This window comes from Rhinatrema bivittatum, chromosome 16 (assembly GCF_901001135.1).
Source record: "Rhinatrema bivittatum chromosome 16, aRhiBiv1.1, whole genome shotgun sequence".
NCBI classification, from domain to species: Eukaryota; Metazoa; Chordata; class Amphibia; order Gymnophiona; family Rhinatrematidae; genus Rhinatrema; species Rhinatrema bivittatum.
This window is the reverse complement of record NC_042630.1, coordinates 19,039,306-19,063,695: the sequence shown is the minus strand read 5'-3', so window position 1 is coordinate 19,063,695 and position 24,390 is coordinate 19,039,306. Positions and strand designations below refer to the sequence as shown.

General features: G+C 47.2%; 1 protein-coding gene across 4 annotated transcripts in view; it reads right to left on the bottom strand.

Annotated features, from left to right (window-relative positions):
* Positions 1–22,167, bottom strand: part of LOC115078243 (asialoglycoprotein receptor 1-like) — a 29,539-nt gene extending 7,372 nt beyond the window's left edge. Inside the window, exons 1-5 of one of the 4 annotated variants that reach the window (XM_029581035.1) lie at positions 21,949–22,167; positions 9,502–9,582; positions 4,943–5,071; positions 4,714–4,809; positions 1,489–1,560 (exon numbers count right to left, since the gene is read on the bottom strand). In XM_029581035.1, the coding sequence (XP_029436895.1) occupies positions 1,489–1,560; positions 4,714–4,809; positions 4,943–5,071; positions 9,502–9,568 (364 nt within the window). In that variant the 5' untranslated portion in view covers positions 9,569–9,582; positions 21,949–22,167. Of the gene's footprint in view, positions 1–1,488; positions 1,561–4,713; positions 4,810–4,942; positions 5,072–9,501; positions 9,583–13,183; positions 13,344–21,948 lie in introns of those variants that run through there. The other 3 variants (XM_029581036.1, XM_029581037.1, XM_029581038.1) reach the window with 3 other exon arrangements.
* Between the last annotated feature and the right edge of the window lie 2,223 nt (positions 22,168–24,390).

Here is a 24,390-nt window from a genome sequence, read left to right as displayed (position 1 = left end):
GATAAGACTTACCCGGCTAACATACATAGGATATTCAGTGGCCGGGACATGCCACTGAATGTATCCAGATAAGCTTTAGACCAGCAATGGGCCACATCTAATTTACCCAGTCAACCTAACCGGAAAAGGCTCAATATCACGACTTATCTGGCTAAGTTAACCGAAAAGGTAGCACTCCCAGTTATGCTCATTGCCTTCCCACAGACTATATGGCTAACTATTTAGCTGGATAAGTCACTTATCCGCCTAAGTGGTCTAGCTAGATATTCAAAGGCAGCCACTTAGCTAGCTAAGTAGTGTTTGATTGTCTACCCCTAAGTATTCTTGGTTGCAGTAAATGCTTATGTCCAGAGTCAGAGGTATCCTCAAGCAAGGACATCCCAAGCATGAGTACTGTGAGTACTATGGAATGAGCACAAGGCCCCAGAGGTTTACCCTGCTCTTTGCCGGAATGAACTCTGGCCCCCTGGAGCAAGTGGACTGTGTGTTAGAAGAGGGAGATCTGGGAGTAGATGTGTGCCCCCTGCATTCTGGGACGTCACCAGAGACGGGGGTTACACTTTTAATAGGACCAACTAGCACCTGATAAAGCAAGACAGCAAACATGCAAAACTATCAGAGGCAAATGGCTTGCACAGAATGCTTGAAAAATTGCGTTGGCTCCCTGACGAGTTTCGTTTACAGTTTCAAATTCCGCATCTTGTTTTCAAATCTTTGCACGGTTTGGAAGTGGGCGATCTTAAAGAATGATTGATCGTGCATTTGGCAGGTCGACCGTTGCGTTCATCCCAGGTCCAGTTATTAACAGAACCCTTGTTGAAGACCGAAACGCGCACTCTGTTGCATGGATCTTAGCATTTGTTTTGGCCAACAAATTAGCCAGTCTCGAGTAAAATCTGCAAACACTGACAGCGGGGTTCCCTCTATTTACTTTTGTGGGTGGTGCATGCACCAGGGTTCTCGTGTGCAACGATTCTCTGAGACACTGTTCTCGTTTCCTTTTTTTCTTGTGCGTGCTTTGTTTTCTTCTGGGCGCCTGCTTCGTAGCACGCATGCGGGCCCGGCTTACAGAGAGCACTGTGGCACGCTCGCTATTTGAGGGAAAAGTGAATGTCAGAAAAGCCATTGTAAATCAGCTGAGATACTCAGAAAAAGAGGAAGAGGTGTTCCTGTGTTTAGCAAGCCATTTCCCCTGACTTTCTTTTGCACATCTTACTCATAATGTTGCTCCTTTTTGGCCCCTTTCCAACCTCTTCCTGTTTAATTTTGCATCCTTTTTTGGTGGGTGGGGGTGGGGGAGGATGCCCTCAGGGTTCGGTTCTTTTGCTCCCATTTCCTCAAGATTCTTCGCCTGCCATCACTTTGTTGCAGTAATAAGATTTGTACCTTTTTGGGGCGCTAACCCCACCTTGTTCCTTCTACCACTCCCTCATATATATATATATTTTTTTTTCTTCAAGCCAGGCTATGAGATTGGTCGGTGACTACCTTTAGATCTATCAGTCCGTATTTTTTCCAGTGCTGCGTCCACCTCCTGCATCCTCTCCTTGCCCATTTCCCCTGAAAAGAACAAAGAGATCATTAGTAACCGAGGTCCGTGGGGCACTTTTCAGTGAGGAGGGAGACAGTCTCCCCCCCCTCGGGCATTTGTAGGGATCTCAGGAGGGCAGGCCGGGATTGCCGCACGGCCTGGGCTTAGGGTGGTTAAAATTCTGGAGGATGTGGCAACCTGCGGCGGGCTGGCACCAGCACCAGGAGCTGTCGCCATCGAGGGTGGTCGCCTTCAGAGCTGCCGGAAGCTTCTGATACGAGTCGCAGCCACCTTCACAGCCTGCAGAAATCACTGCCTCCAGAAGGATGGGATTCAGGGACTCGGGGATGGGGGGTGGGGGCCAGTGGGGACTCAGCAATCGAGTGGGCATTTTATTTGTTTAGGAGTTTTTTATATACCGAGGTATAGCAAAAAAATGCCTTCACTCCGGTTTACATTTATAACAACCTGTTACATCTAACACATTTAAACAGTAACAGGAACTGGTACTGAACAATAACTTAGTACAATAGATAGAAAACCAAACAAACGATATGTAGAGGGTGTTTTTTCTAGGACGTATGAGTGAGGGTGTGAGACAGGAATAAGAGGGAGGGGCTAAAGGAGAGGGAGGGGTTTAGAAGTTGTGTGAATGACCTGGAGGGATTGGATGAAGGGGGTCAGAGTCCTGCGAATGGGTGTGAGAGGAAAGGGATGGGTTGGTGAAGGGGGATGAGGGAGTGGGAGTGGAAATGGGGCTGGGGAGGCAGTGACGGAGGGGGTAAGAGGCAGAAGAACAGGATGAATGGCAGGAAAGGAGCTGGGGCTGGTGAGGGGACGAGGTTAGAGGTGAGTACAGAGAGTGGTGGAAATGAGGGAATAGGAGGCTGGGGAAGGAGTGAGAGACAGAGGGGGGGGAATGGGAGGGCTGAGGGAAACGAAAGGCTGATAGGTGAGAGGCAAAAAGAGGATGAGGACTGAAGAGAAGAGGTGAACTTTAGCTATGAGCGGATAGAAAAGCAGAGAAAGGTACAGGAGCTTTGTGTGAAACAGAGAAACCCTGCAGTTTGTATTGTATTAAGTGTAAAATAGAAATGATTACTACTGATATTGCATTGATATTTTTGCTGTATTTTGCATTACAGTAAATTTGATGGCGTGTATTTGTTTTGATTGTTGCAAATCGCTTTGGACTGCCTTTGGTTTTGAACTTGGCGGGCTATAAAAATGAATGGAAATAGATAAAAATACAGAAGGCAATTCATTTCTGTTTCTCTCTCTCTCTGCTGTTGCACGGCCTGCAGAGTCTGCCTTCTCAGGGTTTTTATCTCCACGTTTCGGTGATGTTTGCACTGTTGCCCTTTCGGTGATATTTGCACTGTTGCTGTGTGGGTCACAGGAGTTATGGAGCGGCAGCTTTGCGCCATGGCTTCTGAATGGGGGACAGGGTGCTGCGTTTTCAGTTACTTCACAAAGTTTCCTGTAGTGGAAGATGTCTGTGTGGCTGTTATTGAGTTGAGGCCAGAATTTGAATAAATGTGTGTGTGTATATAATATTTCTTCTGGTACAGTGAATTGTAAGGGGAAACATCCTAAGTCCATTGCTCGATGCCTCAGTATAGTGGCTCATCTTTTTATGAATATCAGCCTCATGAAGTCCCAATGGTCGATGGCAGCTGAAAAGAATATAATGGCGGGAGTGGTACAATGTAATTAGTTAAAGCAAAATGGTACGTATGTGATTTTTAAATATGCACTGCATGTATGAATGTTGATTGGGAGGAAGGTCGGTGATTTGATTCCAGAGTAAGGAGCGAGAAGAAAGAGAGGGTGCAGAAGCTGAAGGGAGCCTGTTTACTGTGAGCTGGATCAATGAGACGGAGGATAGTGAGAGAGAACATCAGACAGGCAAACTGAGTCAACATCTTCACATAGGGATCTGGGGGGATTCAGGGGGGATGTAAGCCAGCCACTCTACCACCTGGATGTAGCACGTGCATCACAGAATCTGGCGCTCCATAATATTCTAGAGGACCCTCGTTTCATCTGTAATAATCAGCACTTTAACATCTATGTACCATAAGCCCTTGCATAATAGCTTACGGAAGCCCCTGTAAACTAGGTTAGGTGACCCCGGTGTGTGTGTTTAGGGACCCCCAGAGGTTGAAGATCTGAGACCTGTAGAGTCTGTCTTTCATGAGTGGAGCCCAGCACCAGAACCAGCAAGGAAAGTTCCAGCCACCCACCATACTCCTAGGCTGGGCTCGCTTGCTGCTCACTCACGAGCTCCCAGTGCGACCTCCTCCTCCTTCCAAGGGTCCCTTCTGGAGTCAGCATGCGAGGACTGAGAGTCAGTGGAAGGCTGGACTATTTCTGGGGTTCCTGACTCACTGGAGCCCAGCAGTTCCCAGGAGTCGGGCCTTTCAGCTGGTACAGCTTTACTGGGAGCATAATGCGCAGATTGGAGAAATGCCTTTACTGCCGCTCTCAGAGCAGGCAGAGTTTATGCATTTATTGTGAAGTAAATATTCCTTCCGTTAAATAAAACCCGACGCGTGCTGGAATCGTAACCAGCGGAATAGCCTGGACTCATTACTTGGGCTTTGGAACAGCAGGGAGATCCATTCACAGAGAGACGTTTCACCCTGATTGACCACTGACCACTAACAATAATTTTTGTATTTCTAAACCACAATTCCAGTTTTAGCTCCAAGCACTTCACAGCATTTTTCAGATCCAATAAGTCCTAGAACCTCTGTCATGGGTCTTACCCCTCCCACCAGTTATATACAATGTCTGGGCTCCCTAGGAATACCCCTGTGGAATATCATGGGGTTCAGAGGACAAGAAGAAAGCAGCGTGCACTGTCTGAGAGAGGGGCTCTTGGACAGGAGAAGGATACCTGGTCAATCTGCAGGAATACACCCGCTTACCACCTCATTCCCCGATGCAGTCCAGAAAAGTGGCAGAACCTTCCGGTGCATGGTTTAGCGCTCACCGTACGAACCCCATGGCTGGGATCAGATACGCACGCACACCCCCTGACTTTCACCTCTTGGCTGCAGCTCTGACCTCCAGCCACTAGAGGCAGTCAGTACCAGCTTGGTGCCTATCGTATTCTATATGCCATGTGAGACAAAATCCTCAACCCCTCCCACACACACACACACACACAAACTTACCTTCTCTGCTAAGGTTGTTGAATTGGGACTTCACAGACTCACTGAAGCTGCTGAAGTCTCCTTGCTGTTGCTTCTGCGTCTGCTGTGTGTTGGAGTCTGTTAAAAAAGAAGCGAGGGGGTGGTGGTGGTGGAGGAGAGGAGTTGTGGTAGGGAAAGAGGTGTAAGTGCATATTCCAGTTACTAGAAGGAAGTCTTCACGCTTCCATCCCACCCCATAAGCGACACTTACTGTTCATAGCAACGATGATGATCAGGATGAAGACGACAATAGCACACAGGGCGAACAGGCCAAACAAGATCCGGGTGCTGTTGGAGGAGCCGGGGAAGCTCATGATGCCGGGTGGCAGATCTGAGAAGACTGGAGAAGAGTCGGACTGTGAAAACTCTGGAGCAGTTCTCGTCCTCTCTCCAGAGGTCGAAGACCAATGGGTATCTCTGTGGGTGTGAAGGTCAAGGTGGGGGTGCTTGGAGAATGTGGTCTAGGTGGGAGGAGTGCTGCTTGGACCTCTTACAGAGGCAGTGGCGTCCCGAGGGTCTCCGGGGGCCAATGTATTTGTGTGCCTCTCTAGCGTCGTCCCCCCCCCCCCCCACCCAATCCTTCTTGTAGTAATGCTTAAGGTCACAGAAAATCAGTGGCGACTCTAGTCAGCGTTTGGGAGGGGGAGCCAAAATATTTCCTCATATCACACCCACCTCCATGGCATGGCCCTCTGATTTAAAATTGGCTATTAAAAAAAGTCTTATTAAGAAAGTCCAAAGGGTCTTCTGTGTAATTTTAAAAAGCTGACTAGTTCACACTTCTAGTAAAACTACTATGAAAATGATTTGATAGCCTCATTCAACTAATTCTACATGGCGATAAGAGTGAAGTCTGGAATGTATACAGGAAGGGACAGAATTTCAATACAAACCCTGCATCTCCAGTTCTGTAACTCACTGCGCATCCACAGAAATTCCCCCCAACAGTGGAGCTTGGCTGTTTCCCTTACAGCTCATCATACAAAAAGATATTTTCACATTCTGGTGTCACCTCACAGTAACAGCAGCGCAAACACCTTCCACTGCCAGACACGATGTGAACTAAAACGACCCCCGCAAAAAAGACACTCAAAATCTATACAGCAAATCTGTCATAACGTAACAGTAGTAGTAGTAAAACCAAGGACTCAAACAACAAGAACCCTACCTGTAAAAAATACTAATACACCACCTACTGGGGAAACAAAACAAACTCGATTGCTATAGATCCCTACACAGACACTACACGCTAGCAGAATCTCTACCCTTGGCCACACACACAGAGCAGACAGACTGTCACCAAATACAGAATAAAGGATCACAAATTAGAACCAGCAATATGCAGACAGAAACTGAAATGGAAACCCCAAGAAGCCAGACTCTGAGTGTAATAATAGAAAAACAGAACCACCATTCCTCATAAAACAAATAAAATCAAGAAACATAAAGCAGCAATTATAATAGTAAAACCATACTAATAGAAGAATATTTTAAAACTACTGACAAACTTCTATTCATTAAAATCATATACATTTTTTTTTAAATTTCCCAAGCACCATAAAATATTTCAAAACAGCATATATACATCAAATAACACCCAATAATTAAAACTAATGAGAATTTTTGAAAAGCCCCTGCTGTTCATGCCTGGAAAATCTTGATTTCTAGTCACTCTGAGATTGTCTAGGATTAGGGGGTGCACAACTTTTATCCTCTCTCTCTCACTCTCTTTCTCTCTCTCTCACATACTCGCAGGAGATTGGAAGTCCTGGTTCTCATAAAAAACCATAAATTCCCTCTCTATTCTATATAAAATCATGACAAGTCTTCCGAATTTCCCTGCAACTAAGTCAGCCTGAAACTGAATGTATGCACATACTATTCTAAATACTGTCCTCCTAGCTATAAATGAAACAAAAGGTCAGGAAATACTTGAAACTCACTCTTTCCCCTCAGTACAAAATAACAAACCACTGCTATATAATTACTATTCTACATACTATGGCTATGAAGAATGCTCCCATCTATCTGCAACTGTTCTTTCCTTTGTGGTGCAGCCATGTGGCTGGGGTAGGAACCTCACCTCATTGCTATGTCCTTCTATCTTTCCCTAATTCTGCCTGTCTGACTGTATACAAAAGACAACCTTTCTTTTATACCTAATTTAAAAAGTTCATTAGCAGTCGATCCCCTGCTCCTCATTGGCTCTGGTCCGGGATTACACCCCAATTTCTGATTCCAAGAGCTGCCATAGGTTCATTTAACTCAAAATTTTCCTTCTGCGGAAATATCCATTAAATCCTAGCAATTGTAGCCAGGTCCACTTGGTGTCACTGCAGTTCTGGGGATAGTACCACTGGCTTCCAGCCGCGGCACACACCCCGCACCTTGTAGTGGAGCCAGAGGGTAATTTAACATGTGCATAGGTGAGAAGGACTTCTGTAGGCTTCAAAGGAAAGAATTTGCATTGGCCCCTCTCTGTTTCCACCAACAAAAGTACTGCCAAGTAATTCACAGGTCACCATTTGCCTTTACGGTTCTCCCCTTTGCAATTTAATTCACCTTTGCTAGTCAGAGCAAGAATAATATCTTAAGCTTCCGGCTTACAATTATACATGGGGATTGGAGAAGAGTGGGAGCTGCTGCGCCCCTCCCCCCCCCCTCGATACACCACTGTACAGAGGTCATAGGTCTGGTAGACCTACTCTGCTTACATGAGGTTTGGACATCACGTAGTGTCTCTCTGTCCACCCCTGTGTTCCTGAAAGTGTATGTACCTCTTTGGCTAGCTCATACATCTGTCCCCGAAAAAAAGATCATCACAGATCCTACAGTATTAAGAAGTCATAAGAAACTCAATCAAGTAAGGCATGGCACAACCTACCAAGAATTCATCCCGGGGGGGTGGGGGGGGAGCATCCCTCCGTAACTTCCTATTGATCTGTGCAGCTGATCGTCCCCTTGGAAAGCCCCTGCTCAGAATTCAAGGTGGGGTCTTCTCATCACTGGCTTACAGCCCGGGGCTGAATGGGTAAGGGTGGTACGTTCTGGACTCGGGGGCTTTGTGGGTTAAGCTTATCCGGGGCTCTCTACAGTACCTGGCAGCGTTCGGTTCCACCACCAGCAACGAAGCAAGGATCCCCAACAGGAGAATCTCTCTTCTCCTATGTTGTTTGCATGGTTTTCTTTTCCATTTTACCTTTCTTTCCATGTCCCTCTTCCTTTCTCCATCCCTGCGTCCCTCTCATCTCACTTCTCTCCATCTCTCTTCCATCACCTCCTCTTCACATCCCTCCTGAGTCCCCATCCCTCTTTGTAGCATTTATCTGTTTTATTTCACCATCTTGCCTTTCTCTCCCTCTTCCAGATCCTCCTCTCTGGTCCCAGTGCCATTTCTCCACTCTTCATATCCCTATCTATCCCTTTCCCACTGCTCAGTCTCCTCCCACTCCAATCCCCAACTTAACCTTTCATCTCCCTCCATGCCTCCCCCTCCCTCCAAGTCATCTAGCTCAGTCTCTCTCTTCCTCCATCTCTCACCCCTCCCAGCCTTCCAACTCTCTCCATCTCTCACCTCCTTCCAGCCTTCTCCCAGGCCCCAGCTCTGTCTCGTCCATGCCAGCCCTCACACTGTGCTGTCTCACACCATATCCCCCACTCTCCCTTACCAACTCCCATCTCCTCTGTTAGCTCCTTTCTGCCTCTGCTTCCATCTCCCCTGTTCCCATTTGCGCCACAGCAAGAGGAGTCGACACTGGGATTGGCAGCAGAAGGAGCAGGCCCTAACAGGTGAAGCACCAGGAGGAGGGCTTTATGGCAGCAACAGGCCGGTGACAGCTTCAATGAGTGCATGCTCCCTGTCCATGTGGCTGACCCTCCTCCTCCTCCCTCAAGCTTCCTCTTTAGAATGACAGCCGACTCCGGTTGGCTGAGGGTCAGTGCTGTGGCCACTGTGCGGAAGGAACCTGGTTCTCTCTTTGTTGGATCTTCTGCTCCCCAGTTTGGCCGGGGATGCTGCCGGAGGGGAGAGTAGAGAGAAGACGTGATCATCACTCAAGGGTGACGCCCACTGGCCGGAGTCAGGGTTCTGGAAGGAGCTCTCGTGCGTGGCCTTGGACCCAGCAGCATTGCTGAAATGACCCAAACTTTAAGTACATTGGAAGGAGGGGATATAGCACAGGTGGAAACCTCACTGGGTTGGTGCAAGAGAGGCTCGTGGTGGCAGAATCCCAGCAGTGACAAATGTCGAATGTTGCTGCTCCTGTTGGCGCCAGCACAGGATCAATCGGGTGGTGACGGGCTGGAAAGTACCTGGTCAGAGCAGGCTGCGGAAGGAAAGCAGAAGGCATACATTCCAACCCAACATCAGGAGAAGGGGTGAAGGTGGTCAGCCGGCGGATGGAGGAGGCTGCGAGTGGCTGGCACAGATTGCTGACCCCCAAGAAGGTACAGGCAGGGAAGGAGCGGGGGTGGGAATTACTCCTACTGCAGATAAGTGGGCCCGGCCAGCACTTACTGTAATAATATTGTGCCCATTTTCCACCCCAAGCTCTCGCGGCTCCCCCTCTACCTCTGTCTCTCTTGATATCTCACTGCTCCCTCCCTTTCTCTCTCTTACCCTCTCACTGCTTCCTCTTTCTCCCTTCCTGACCTCCCACTGCTCTGTCCCTCCCTCCCTCTCCTGATCTCTCCTTCTGTCCCGTCCTCTCCTGACCTTTTAGTGTTTCCCGCATGCCCTCCCTTTGCTGAGCTTTCGCTGCTCTCTCCTACCTTTCTCATTTCTGCAGCCTTCATCCTCTACCTCCAGACATTGCAAATCCTGGTAGTCTTTGACCATCGTTCGCCTTGGCCCTGCAGCAGACACACAAAGGGTTTACAGCATGTGATTCAGGGACACTGCTTTTGGGCAGCCTCAACACCTGAAGGACAGGGGAGAGCGGAGAGACCTGAAGCTGATAAAAGAGCCGCGCCGCTCTCCTTCCCTACCCCACCACACATATTCCCAAAGAAGGAGGGCATCCTGGGGCATCGTGGGTGAGTGAGTTTATCCAGCGATGTATTTACAGAGGAAGTGAATTTATCTCAGGATGTAGTTACAAGGGGAGGCTATTTTGCTGGGGATGGAGTTGCTGGGAGAGAGAGCTTACCCAATGATTTTAGGGGCTTGAATTTATCTGGGAATGTAGTTAGTGGCAGAGTATTTATCCTGTGATATAGTTACAAGATGAGGGTCAATTACTGGGTGAATATTTACGCTGTGATTATAGTTACAAGGGGAGGATGTATTACTGGGGGAGTAGTTATCCTGGGTTATAGATATAAGAGGGTGTAATTATCTTAGAGATTTAGATTGGCCACTGTCAGACAGGATACTGGGCTTGATTGGCCCTTCATCTGACTCAGCATGACACGCCTTACTGAGTGAACATTTAAACTGGGATGTAATGACAGAGGGAGTGAATTTATCCTGGGATGTAGTTAGTAGGCAAGTATCAATCCGGGATGTAATTATTGCCAGGTACTTCCTAGAGATTATAACATCGCGTCAACTGTAGAAGTCCACTCAGAGCCGGCACACCTTTCTGTAGCAGGCCAGTACCCCCGGGACACCACCTACTCCACCGCATGTCATACCAGCTGACGCCATCCCCCTCTTAGGTTCACGTAAGTGGCCTACTGATGTAGGCCCCATGGCAGGAAGGCGCTCGCAGTACTGCCTGATGACATCATTGCACCTTGATCATTTGAACAGGAACCCGGCAATCACCCAACATCTCAGCAACAGGTCCCCTGCAGTGCCTTGCCTTGCCTGCAGTGTGTGTTGCTTCCTGTTCCAGTCCTGCTCCAACCTCTCATTCCTGCCCTCTCCTGGCCTCTGTCTCCTGCTCTCCTCTCTTTCTGACTTCTTGTGCCTGAGACCACTGGCTGGATCCTGACTCTGCCTGCTTGCCACCTGCCTCGATCTCTGCTGTGTTCCAACTCTTGACTGTTCTTTGCTGGACTCTTGTCTAGGTCCTGTTGGCCTCAGAATCCAAGGGCTCAACTCGCAGGGGAAGAGGCTGATCTAGGTGAAGCCTAGTCTCCGTCCCAGTTTGAGTGTGTCTGCCTGCTGTCAGCCTAGGCCCAGCTGGTTTCACCTCCATGGTGAGACTGCACCTTGAATGCTGTGTGCAGTTCTGGTCACTGCATCTCAAAAAAGATATAGTTGTACTGGAGAAAGTATAGAGAAGGGCGACCAAAATGATAAAGGGCATGGAACGGCTATGAGGAAAGGCTAAAGAGGTTAGGGCTTTTCAGCTTGGAGAAGAGACGGCTAAGGGGGAATATGATAGAGATGTTTAAAATCATGAGAGGTCTAGAACGGGTAAATATGAATTGGTTATTTACTCTTTCGGATAATATAAGGACTAGGGGGCATTCCATGAAGTTAGCATGGGGCACATTTAAAACTAATAGATAAAAATTCTTTTTCACTCAATGCACAATTAAGCTCTGGAATTCATTGCCAGAGGATATGGTTAAGGCAGTGTAGCCGGATTTTAAAAAGGTTTGAATAAGTTCCTGGAGGAGAAGTGCATAAACTGTTATTCATCAATGGGGAATAGCCACTGCTTGTTGCCGCCATCAGTAGCTTGGGATCCAGGTACTTTAAACTTGCATTGGCCACTGTCGGAGACAGGATACTGGGCTTGATGGAGCCTTGGTCTGACCCAGTTATGTTCTTATGTTCACCTGCCGGGCTATATCAACCTCACCACAGCCCAAGGACTCACACTTCCTGACATAGATACAAATTGGCCACTGTCGGAGACCGTGATGGACCCTTAGTCTGACCTGGGCATGTGTTTATTCTGCGTTAATGCAAGGATAGTATGATTCACAGGGGGCTCAGGCTTGTGACTGCTATCAGATTTCCCTTTAATGCTGACAGTCAAGAAAATGTATTTATTTCCTGTTTGATCATTGTTTCCAGAAAGGGAAACTGATAAAGGGTGGGGGAGGGGGGAGGGGGAGAGGCTCTTCCCCTCCCGGTCCTTTTAGAGATGGTGGTGGGTCACGGCGGCGGGATGCTCACTGCCCACGACTGTGTGTGTGTGTGTGTGGGGGGGTACGCAAGCTTCACGTGCGCTCTCCAGCACGCTGCGCCTCACTCCCTCGCTCCTGTGGGTCCGGCTTTCACAAGGGAAACGTTATGTTAGCAAAATATGGTTCAAACAGAAGCATCGACCCAAGAATGCTGTAAACAAGGAAAGGGCAGTGTCTAAAATCCAGCAGTTCAAAAGCAAATATATTGTCAAGGCCTACAAAAAAAAAGTATCTCGACAAATAAAGCCCAAGCAAACCAAAAAACCTAGATTTAAAAGGCCCATAATTCTATTAGCAAAAATTAGATATTAAGAGGTCCATATTCAAAAGCCATTTAGATGTAATAGTTACCCGTCTAAATAGCTTACCTGGCTATATTCAGCCTTTATCCAGCTAAATTCTAGCCGGCTTAATAAGTTAGGGGCAGTCCAGGGGGGTAACTGGGAGGAGGGGAGATAGCCCGCTGCCTCCCATAGTCAGAGTTAGCCGCTGTCCTGACGTTAGCCGGCTGCGCTGCTGAATGTGCCTCCAACGTCAGCCGGATAAGTTAGGGGCAGTCCAGGGGCGTAACTGGGAGGAGGTGAGATAGCCCGCTGACTCCCATAGTCAGAGTTAGCCGCTGTCCTGACGTTAGCCGGCTGCGCTGCTGAATGTGCCTCCAACGTCAGCCGGATAAGGGCCCGATTCATCAAGGTGTTTTTTCCCCATGGACGCAGAATGGGAGAAAAGGGAATCGGGCAGTAACTTTCCTATCCGGACTGTGCCTGAATATAGACCTCTAAAATGACAACACAAAAAGCACCCCACCGAATCTACCCGGGCAGGAGCTGCATTGCGCTCTACAAGATACATGCAAAACTCTTATTATCCAGACTGGGTGCAGGTTGTTATGAGAGGATTAGTGCAAAGTTTATTGATTTACATTGCCTCCCAATTCCTCGGGGAATTCAGTGTAGCCCCTTTCTTTTTTTTTACAGGAGTGCATGGGGCCATAAAAGGATTTGTTTCTGGGGCTGCCTCCCCTCTCTGATTGTCCTTTGTAGGGGGTGAGCTGGAATCCTGTCCACTGTGTGTTATCGGCAATGGTGCTGCAGGGAACAGGCAGGACACAGTTTGGGGGGTGTTGAAATTAAATTTACTGCGATTCCTTAAAAAAAAAAAAAAAAAGTAAATGTCCTGTCAAATAAATGCCGTTCTCGTTACATCTGTGATCTCTCTGGGGTATTACAGTGTGGGCTCTGCTTCCTCTCCTCTGTGCACGTGTCCTCAGTATCAGGTCCTGGATTGTGTCCTGAGAAGGAAAACGCCCCTTAGGCAGGGAAATCCCTGCGTGTGTGGAGGATCCCCCTGCAACTCAAAGTCATACCTGAGGTCCCCACGAGTGTGTCCTGTGTCCAGAGGGTGGGGATCCAGTTGGGGGTCTCCGAAAGGTCTTGCCTCTGCTCCTCGGAGTCGTTCTGCTGTGACCTCTCTGCGGGAAAGGTCTGGTGCTGAAAGGAACCAGTCTATTACAGCCAGGCTCCAGCGTGAGGAGGGGTGGTAACCATAAACCACCTCACAAAACAAAAATGCAAAAAAACACTTTCAATGTCCAAAACATCTCTCCTGAGGTGATGAGTCACTGCTGCCCTTCCACTTGCAGGGAAAGGAGCGCACAAGCCCTTCTCAGCCCCCCCGGCCTCTGGATTTGGGGCTTGTCCCTCACCGGCACCAGCCAGAGTCTCAGCCGGGGTGCCAGCTTAAATCTCCAAACTGCACCGAAAAGCCTCTCCGCTGAAAACTGGAGAGGGATCCTGCCAGGTAAGGGATGCGCTGCAGAAGCTTCCGCTCACAGAAAGGACTGTTAGGTAAGGTGGGCCTAACTTACATTAAGAGCACTGCAAACCAGCTCCTTCACTCCCACGAGCGAACTCAGAATGACCACACGCTCTAAGCCGCTAGCCCCCGCCAAGTGAACTAAGGATCTAACCATTCGCAGCCAGCATAGAAATGGTACCTCCCGCTAAGCTGGAAAAACCCAGGCCAGAGATCTAGGGCTATCTGGGGGAGACTTGCTGCTACCACTTGAGTTACCACATATGGTGGGAGCGGTGGGATCTTTTGCCTAAAGCGGGAAGCCCAGACAAGAGGCCCCCAGCCATAGCAACGGAAGAGAAAAGAAAAAAAAAAGTGCAGGGGGGGTTTTTCCCCCCCCTTTTTCTGGGGCCTTCCAGTTCCACTCACCCTTTGCACAACAGGCCAAGCGGGCTATCCCCACCTGTATAGTCAGGGCTCAAGCAGTGAGTAAGTAGCGGAGGCTTATTACCAGATCCAGACTGTGCCCAAGTCACCACAATTCCGAGAGAAGCCCCCTCGATCCGGAAAGAAGATGGCGGAGTCCTAAGGCTCAGAGGTCTTGACCATCAGTAGCGCAGGTCCAGCCGGACGTCTCACCTCACCTGCAGTCCTCAGCTGGGCTGCCATGTTTCAGGTGCGGAGAAAGGTGCCATTTTGCCAGAGATTGTCCCCACAAGGGAGATAAGGCAAAGGACATTAATCCTGTGACCCCCACATTTTTGTAATTTCATGGATGCCTCCAACTAGGAAACATAGAAATGACGGCAGAAGAAGACCAAACGGCCCATCCAGTCTGCCCAGCAAGCTTCACACTTTTTTTTTTTCTCTCATACTTATCTGTTACTCTTGGCCCTTATTAGTAACCTTTTGGTTCTATTTACCTTCCACCCCCGCCATTGATGTAGCGAGCAGTGCTGGAGCTGCATCTAAGTGAAATATCTAGCTTAATTGGTTAGGGGTAGTAACTGCTGCAATAAGCAAGCTACTCCCACGCTTATTTGTTTACCCAGCCTGGGCAATTCAGTCCTTGTTGGTTGTTGTATGAATATAAATCACTTTTCTTCACTTCCCCCTGCTGTTGAAGCAGAGGAAATAAATTCATTCTTGTCATACTGGACTATGCCACGGGATATCTGGATATCAAGATAAGTTGTTTTTCATGAGATTTACCAACATAAAATCAGTTTGACATTTCATGACTTGGGATTACTATCAAGTGGAACATTTTGGGCCAGTTTAATACATACATTAAAAAAAAAAATTGTGTGGAATGGCGGTTTAAGAAATTTAACTGTTTTGGTTTGAATTTTTTGCGGTTGCCCGGGGTTAAACGGTCAGATCACCTCGCAGCCAGGTTGGTGGTGCTACTGGAGCCGATCTGCTGTCATTCATCGGGAGGCGCCCGGACAACCCACAAGAAAGGCGCGCTCCCCAGGCGGCCCTCCCGGCGCCGAGACGCGCCGGCAGAACCAGCGGGCCCCGACAGCGCCAGCAGGCGCCCGAACCGGAGGAGGAGATGTCGCAACGACCCGGCAGCCACCGGGGCCTCCACGGCTGAGAGGACCGCCCCCTGGTGACCTCATTGGAAGGCGCCCGGACAACCCACAAGAAAGGCGCGCTCCCCAGGCGTCGCACGCCGAAGGAGAGCGACAAAGAGGCACTCCCCTCCGTGCACCCCTTAGTGCTAGCCTTAGTACTTACACCAAACTAGAAAATCCTACTGCTGCAGTCCAAAAAAAAGGGCAAAACGCTCAATCCCATGACTACAACCAGCAAAAAGGAAATAATCACGGATAACCCACAGAACGAAACAAGAAAAAAAAACCAAGAAAGACTGTGAGTACCAACACACAAACCTCACTCACATCAACACTAAGACCTACAGCAGCTACATAGCACTATCATTCCTACTATTTAATGCACAATCCATAATAAAGAAAATACCCATCATCACCGATCTACTCGAAGATTACAAACCGGATTTCATAGCCATCATGGAAACATGGATAAAAAACATCGACCATGTCTTAATCAACCAAATCAATAATCCTATCTACAAAACATTTTCAATCACCAGATTTCTGTGGTGCTTTCTTCCCCAACAGCCGTAGTATCCCGTTAAGGCCTAGGAACGCTTTCAACTTCGCTTTCGTTTGTGGGAGTGGCACTCGGGTGATCACATATTTATTACCAAAAATATTTAATCTCACATCAAACCTAGGCGTTGTCAATCTGAAATAGATGGTCGACTGCTTATCATTGCTTTTGCAAAAATTCTCCTTGTCCAAAGAGGAAAATGATTAAGAAATGAATCGTCCCTGGAGCCCTTTTTAAATATTGGGGTTACATTTGCTATCCTCCAGTCTTCAGGTACAATGGATTATTTTAATGATAAGTTACAAATTTTTACTAATCACAGACCGGTTAGCCTGACTTCAGTGCCAGGAAAAATAGTGGAAAGTGTTCTAAACATCAAAATCACAGAACATATAGAAAGACATTGTTTAATGGAACAATGTCAGCATGGCTTTACCCAAGGCAAGTCTTGCCTCACAAATCTGCTTCACTTTTTTGAAGGAGTTAATAAACATGTGGATAAAGGTGAACCGGTAGATGTAGTATACTTGGATTTTCAGAAGGCGTTTGACAAAGTTCCTCATGAGAGGCTTCTAGGAAAAGTAAAAAGTCATGGGATAGGTGGCGATGTCCTTTCGTGGATTGCAAACTGGCTAAAAGACAGGAAACAGAGAGTAGGATTAAATGGGCAATTTTCTCAGTGGAAGGGAGTGGACAGTGGAGTGCCTCAGGGATCTGTACTGGGACCCTTACTTTTCAATATATTTATAAATGATCTGGAAAGAAATACGACGAGTGAGATAATCAAATTTGCAGATGACACAAAATTGTGCAGAGTAGTTAAATCACAAGCAGATTGTGATAAATTGCAGGAAGACCTTGTGAGGCTGGAAAATTGGGCATCAAAATGGCAGATGAAATTTAATATGGATAAGTGCAAGGTGATGCATATAGGGAAAAATAACCCATGCTATAGTTACACAATGTTAGGTTCCACATTAGGTGCTACAACCCAAGAAAGAGATCTAGGCGTCATAGTGGATAACACATTGACATCGTCGGTTCAGTGTGCTGCGGCAGTCAAAAAAGCAAACAGAATGTTGGGAATTATTAGAAAGGGAATGGTGAATAAAACGGAAAATGTCATAATGCATCTGTATCGCTCCATGGTGAGACCGCACCTTGAGTACTGTATACAATTCTGGTCACCGCATCTCAAAAAAGATATAATTGCGTTGGAGAAGGTACAGAGAAGGGTCACCAAAATGATAAGGGGAATGGAACAGCTTCCCTATGAGGAAAGACTAAAGAGGTTAGGACTTTTCAGCTTGGAGAAGAGACGGCTGAGGGGGGATATGATAGAGGTGTTTAAAATCATGAGAGGTCTAGAACGGGTAGATGTGAATCGGTTATTTACTCTTTCGGATATTAGAAAGACTAGGGGGCACTCCATGAAGTTAGCATGTGGCACATTTAAAACTAATCAGAGAAAGTTCTTCTTCACTCAACGCACAATTAAACTCTGGAATTTGTTGCCAGAGGATGTGGTTAGTGCAGTTAGTAAAGCTGTATTTAAAAAAGGATTGGATAAGTTCTTGGAGGAGAAGTCCATTACCTGCTATTAATTAAGTTGACTTAGAAAATAGCCACTGCTATTACTAGCAACGGTAACATGAAATAGACTTAGTTTTTGGGTACTTGCCAGGTTCTTATGGCCTGGATTTGCCACTGTTGGAAACAGGATGCTGGGTTTGATGGACCCTTGGTCTGACCCAGTATGGCATGTTCTTGTGTTCTTATTCATATCGACAAAAAAATCACTTCATAATTAATAAAAAGGTGCTGTTACAGACAGATTTACAATAAAGGATACAGGAAAGATCCATAGGCCAGCCTTTCAAACATCGTTGCACCACTAATTCTAACCCTGCAACCAACTCGCACAAGCGTCATGCCAGGCATTTCCTAGATGAATAAGGGGCATAAGAGGAACCACCCACAGTACCAAAACTGAACGCCCACAGATATAAATAGCCGCAGCTCAGATAACTAGAAATCTCCGATTGTCTTTAAACGGGGCAGTGAACCCTGGAGAAGGTCATTTTTCAAAGTCATTTTCCAGGGGCAATGGCCTGTTATAAAGTTGCCCACTCGATAGGTGGGTGAACCTGCGCACATGGGTCCCTGTACGTTTCCCCGGGCTAAGCCAAGGCATTCCCCTGGGGGAGGGGGGGGGGGGGGGGCAAAAGGACGGGGTCGGCACTCTCGCGCAAACGTTTGCATTTTCAAAAGTACGGGTGTAAATGTCCTCGGGAGGGGGAGGGGGGAATCTGCGCCGAATTTCATGCAGGTAGGTTTGGTGGGGTAATTTTTCAAAGGGAAAAAAGGCGTGTGCTTTCCCTTTGAAAATTGGTAAAACTTGTTTATTTATTATGCACGTTTTATTGAAAATGTATGCAGGCTGTAACAAAATTACTCCCTGAAAAGCCACGGCCACCACTCATGCAGGCATATACAGCAAGAACATCCATGAAGACATGCCTGCTCAACATCCTTTCCCTTCACAAGCATAGCATAAAAGTAAATTATCCAACAAACCCGCCAAAATCCCAGAAGCAATCAGGGTAGGCCCGGCCCAGCAGAACTAAGGTGCAGGCGCGCTGCCAGTGTAACTCTTTTTTGCAAATTGCAAGCCTTAGGTGACGCAGGTGGCCAATCACAGTGCAGGTTTTCTGCCCGGTCATGCCAGCTGACCTGGAGCCATGGAGGCCACCACTGGCTCTGGCACTGACCCTAGTATTTTTTTTTTTTTTTTTTTAAGAAACTCATCATCAGCCAATCACATTAAAGAAGCCAATTCAAAATAAAAAAAACAACTTACCCCACATCCACTACTCACAAACGCACCATAAGAACCCCCCCCCCCAAAAAAAAACAAACCCCAACCAATTATCCCAAATATTTCTAGCCCAGCAATCAACTTACACAAATGTAATGCGGACCATTTATTAGACAGACAGTGGTGGGGGGAGGGGGGGGGGGCCGATATTGAAAACCTTCCACAGGACCAAGATAAAATCAAATGAGTAGAAACAATGCAGCATTTGCTGATAGGAATCTGATCATCAGCCATCTATATTACAATGCTCATTTTCCCTGTTAATTCCAATGTTACTTTTAATCGCTGTTCCAAACACTGCATGCACTTACACGTTCCCTGTAAAGCAAGGGTATGCTGCATTAATGTTATATGTAAACCGGTAGGATGTTCCCAACGAATATCGGTCTATGAAAATGCTAGATAAATAAATAAAATATATTTGATGTTCATTTCTGTAATTAAGTGCATTTCCCCTAGGGTTGCCAACCGGCTCCAGATTTTCAGGCCAGTCCTGGTTTTACCCCCTTGTACTTTTGCTTTTCTTAAGGCATGCATAGGTAAGTCAGTGTTTGTAATCTAGTTTTGTAGAGTGTTTGTGTCAGTCACCCCAATACAAGGCTCATGTCAGCTTGCTTGACTGATTTTTAATGGGATGGTTTTTAATGTACATTTTTAATTAAGGAAACTGTGGACTCTCTGGGTTAATTTTATTTTTTGTTGTTGAGAATTCATGCTGCAAGATTTGATGATATATTTTTGGGGAGTTTATATTTTGGCACTGTTATGCTTGTTTTGTTATGAAAATATAATTTACTTTGAAACATGTGCCCGTCGCTTCTGATGAACCTTTGCAGTATAGCTATTGTTTTTCTCCATCCTACCTCCTCTCTCCCCCCTCAGAGGTTCCTGGATCTCTGGTTATTGCCCTTACGTTTTTCCCTCCTGCCCCAGTATCTCTGGTAATTGCCCCTGTTTCCATACTCGCGCTTCCTCAGCGGTTCCTCCTGTCTGTTTGTTCTGTCTATTGCTTCTGCTTTTCCTCCACTCGCCCCTCTCTCTCCATCAGTAATTCTTGTATCTTTGGTTATTGTCCGCCCTTCCCCCTTTTGCCCCCCTCCCCTCCTCAACTTCTATTCTTGCCGCATTTTGTTGGCCGAGCTCGTCGTGTTGCTCAGGCCAGTGACGCCGCTTCCAAATGTGGCGGGTAAGCGGATTTAAGATGGCGAAAGGATGCTACGGGTGAGTGTGTTGATGCGAAAGTCCCCTCGAATAAGCCATAATACAGGCAAAACCGAGGTCCTTTGCCGGAGGCTTGACATTGGCCATCATCTTCATCAGCAGAAAAACAGGGTTTTGATCCTTATATAAGGAATTTGTGGGGGTCTCACCACCTTTATGACACTCTGAGGTATTTCAGCAACCACATTTAAAGTTGTGATTTGTACATTAGCGAGTTCAAGGTATTTTTGCACAAGGAGTGTTTTTTGACTTAACGTGATTATTCGAAAAGTATTTGTCATTTACGGCAGGGACGCATTTTTTGGGATGACTGGGGCTTTCACTCACATAAAAATATTTCTTCTTTTTTTTTTCAGGGAATTTGTTTAGATTTTATATTCAAAAGCATTTAGCCGGCTAACTTGGAAGTTAATAGGCTAATGAATATTTGGGCACTTATCCTGCTAACTTCTAGCTGCTAATAAGATAGGCGGTAGAATTTAGGCAGCTAAAGGGGAAGTCCAGGGGCATAACTGGGAGGCGTCCAGTCAGCGGGTTACGTTTACCGGCTAACGCCGATATTCAGAGCTCACCGGATGACTTAGCTGGCTAAGTCTGGTCCTGGCCAAAGAGCTGACCTAAGGTTAGCCGGCTATACTCAATAGTACGGTTTCATAGAAACATAGAAATGACGGCAGAAAAGCACCAGACCCTCCATCCAGTCTGCCCAGCAAGCTTATGCTGACATCGGCTGTGCCATTCAGGTCACCCCCATACTCAGTTTCCCAAACCGTCAAAGTCAGGGCCCTTGTGGTTGCTCTCTGAGTCCAATTCCCCGTCACCTCTCACTGTTGAAGCAGAAAGCAATGTTAGAGCTGCATCCAAAGTATCAGGCTTATTGGGTAAGGGTAGTAACAGCCGCACCAGCAACTTACCCCCCCCCCCATGCTTATTTGTTTCCCCAGACCGTGCAATTCAATGTCCTTCTTGGTTGCTGTCTGAATCTAATTCCCCTTTTCCTCTTTTCCCACTGCCGTTGAAGCGGAGAGCAATGATGGAGTTGCATCAACAGTATCAAGGCTTATTGGGTAAGGGTGGTAACAGCCGCACCAGCGAGTTACCCCCCCCCCCCCCCCCCAATGCTTATTTGTTTCCCCAGACCGTGCAATTCAATGTCCTTCTTGGTTGCTGTCTGAATCTAATTCCCCTTATCGCCCTGTCGTTGAAGCGGAGAGCAATGATGGAGAAGCATCAACAGTAGAAAGGCTGATTGGGCAAGGGTAGTAACCGCCGCAGCAGTAAGTTACCCCCATGCACTCTTCTCCTCATTTCCATCGTCTTGCCTTTAGGGATCCACAGTGCTCATCCCATGCCCCTTTGAAATCTCTCACTGTTTTCATCTTCACCACCTCCTCCGGAAGGGCGTTCCAGGCATCCACCACCCTCTCTATGAAGAAATATTTTCTGACTTTGGATCTGAGTCGTCCTCCCTGCAGTTTCATTTCGTGACCCCCCCTAATCCTAGTGATTTCTTTCCAATGGAAAAGGTTTGTCAATTGTGCATCATTAAAACCTTTCCGGTTTCACTCTTGAATGTGCCTCCAAAGTTAGCCAGATAGGTTTATCCAGCTAACCTTGCTAGCCGGACTGTGTCTGAATAGGGACCTCTATATTTCTAATTATATTTTTAGCATAATTGTTAGTAAGAGATAAGATTGCTGTGGAAGGTCAAAAGGTTAACCTCTTACGTTTCCTCAGTCCTTCTTGTATCTCTGATTCTTAGCCCTACTTTTCCCCTCCTGCCCCTCTCTGTCTCTCAGCATTTCCTTATCTCTGCTTCCTGCCCCTCTGCCTCCGCTCAGCCACAGGGACAGTAACCGCTTCAGGTTTATTTTGAAAAGTGACCTCCTTGTACAACATTTTGCCCAAATGCTTTACCAACTCATTTCCGGCTCCTGGTCAGCCCAGCCTCTGAGCACTAAACCCAGTTGGACCTGGGCCTGCAGTCTCGCAGACCTCACTGGAGCGGGGTGGGGGACAGGTGGGCGGTTTGGTGGGGGGGGGAGGGGCATCAATGATAGTCCCTTTCCCTAACCCTGAAAAGGAGATTCTGTACCCACCTTGTTCCCTGGTTGCGTGATCGCTCCCTTATCGTCCTGCCGGCTGCAACGGGAAGGTTTCGGGTACACAGGTTAGGACGCGGGACTTGTTCCAGACAAGGGAATCCCCAGGCTTGCCTTTCTCCCACTGTTGAACTGCAAAGACACCAGCTAGCAGCTTTGTGCTGAAATAAGTGAAAAGCTGAGAGTGGGAGTGGAAGAGGAAGGGGGAGGGAATGGCCTGGATGAATTCAGCACCCTTTGGGCCACCTTTCCTGACTCAAGCTTCCCTCTTCCTAGAAGATATTTTTAGTGCATAAAATCAGAAGGGGGGGGGGGGGGGTTTCCAGCCAGTCCGGGGATAGGATAGGGTTTTCCCTACATCTATGTGCGTGGGGCACGTTTATATGACACATGTGCGTCTGCACATCTCTGCATGTCTGTATTTCTATGGGGCATATTTGTACACATGTGTGTGTTATTTTATGCGTGTGCATTTCTGTCCTGCGAGTCTCCCTTTCCCCCGGGCCTCACCCCTCATCCACCTTCCTCTCCTTTCTCTCTTGTATACATTTGGTACTGAATATACTGGCAAAATACAGATGTGACCACCCTTTGGGATGCTCACTCTATGGCTCCAGTCTTGAACCGTTTGAGCTGGGCTAGGACAGGTAATGGAGAGCGGGGGGCACTGTTTGTAGCAGCTCTTCCCACTGATTTTGCTGGTGGGCCAGCCCCTGCTGTTTATAAAAGCAGCCTGCAGCAATTCAAGGTATTGCACGTTGAGTTAGGAGTCCAGAGATTAGGAGGGTTTTTCCTGAGCTACAGCAGGGGTGGCTCACTCCAGTCCTCAAAAGGTACAGACAGGCCTGGTTTTCAGGATATCCACAAAGAATATGCCCGGGATAGATTCACATGCAATACCTTCATTGTATGCATCGCTCTCGTGCATATTCATTGTGGATATCCTGAAAACCAGGCCTGTCTGTAGCTTTCGAGGACTGGAGTTGGCCATCCCTGAGTTAGAGATTTGTTCCCCTGCATGGGCACTGAGTTTCACAGCTCAGACACCAATACCCTAGTAGGAAGGAGATGGATAGACTTGGTGCTGGTTGCAGGCGTTTTGATTGAAGACTTTAGACAGAGAGGATAACTTTCAAAGCTGCTCGCATGTGCCTATATACGCCTGTCTATGGGTGTGTACAAAGTTGCTACGGTACTATAAATGATATGCGCAGGTTATAAAATACAAGTACTTATGTGTACAATATTCTCGCACACGTAAAAGCTGCAAGCTGTGCATGTTCAGACTTATCCGGATAAGTAGCGGCACTTAGCTGGATAAGTCCAAAAAGCGCTACTTGTCAAAATAAGTCAAATAAGTATTAAAAAAATGCTACTTAGCTGGATAAATCTAAAACCGCTACTTATCCGGCTAAGTCAGATAACTGGACAAGTAGGGCTTTTCAAACTTATCTGGCTATCTGACTTAGCTGGATAAGTAATGTTTTCAGACTTAGCTGGCTAAATAGTTTGCTGCTACTTTGCTGGATAAATGGGAACATAGCCGGATAAGTGCCACTGCTTAACAGGATAAGTTCAAATGTATCTAAGTAGCAGCAAAGGTTCTGCTTAGCTTAGCTGGATAAGCTGTAATTTATCCGGATAAGTGAGCACAAATGGTATACCCGCCTATTTTTACTTCAGATTTGAAAGGGATACACGGGTAAATTTTAGCCACGTTTATTTAGAGTCGGCTTTTGCGCACATAAGCCAGGGGATTTGATAACAAGCGCGTGGCTTTGATCTTACCAGTTTTCCCAGTCCATCCGCAGCTCGTGAAGACCCTTCCTGGCTTTTCACCCTGAACTCTCTCCCCCCCCCCCCCGACCCCCACACAGGCATTTTTTCACTTTTTAAGATGTTTATGATACTGAGCAGGAGTAAATATATGCAAGTAAGGTGCCACATTTGCATGCGTGAATTGCTTATAAAAGTTGGCCCCTCCCGCAATGCCCCGGCCCGCCCCTTTTTTAAGTGCATAAATTTATGCCTGACCCCTGATTTACATTTGTATGTTGAGGTTCTTAAGTAGCATGCACTCGCGTATGTGCTATTTTACATGTGTAAGCGCTGTTTTTTGCACACGCGACTTTAGAAAACTCACTTTTATGTTTTTTAGGTCGCTTTCCTGTGAGAACCCTGGTACCTCTGACTGGAGGATTTCGGGGCGTCCAATGGTTGGGTTAGATCAGGAGGTAGGGAAGATTCCAGTGCTCTCGAACCCGCACTAAGGAAGCCGGAGAAGCTCGTACGTGGGCACCCACACACAACTTTACCTGCTGGTGTGCACAGCTTTCCCCCCCACAGCACATAGAAGCCAGCGGGGCTGTGGTGGGCCCAAGATGAAGAGGAGGCCGGCAGAGCCGTGATGTAAATCATCCCGCCATGGCACGAGAGGAA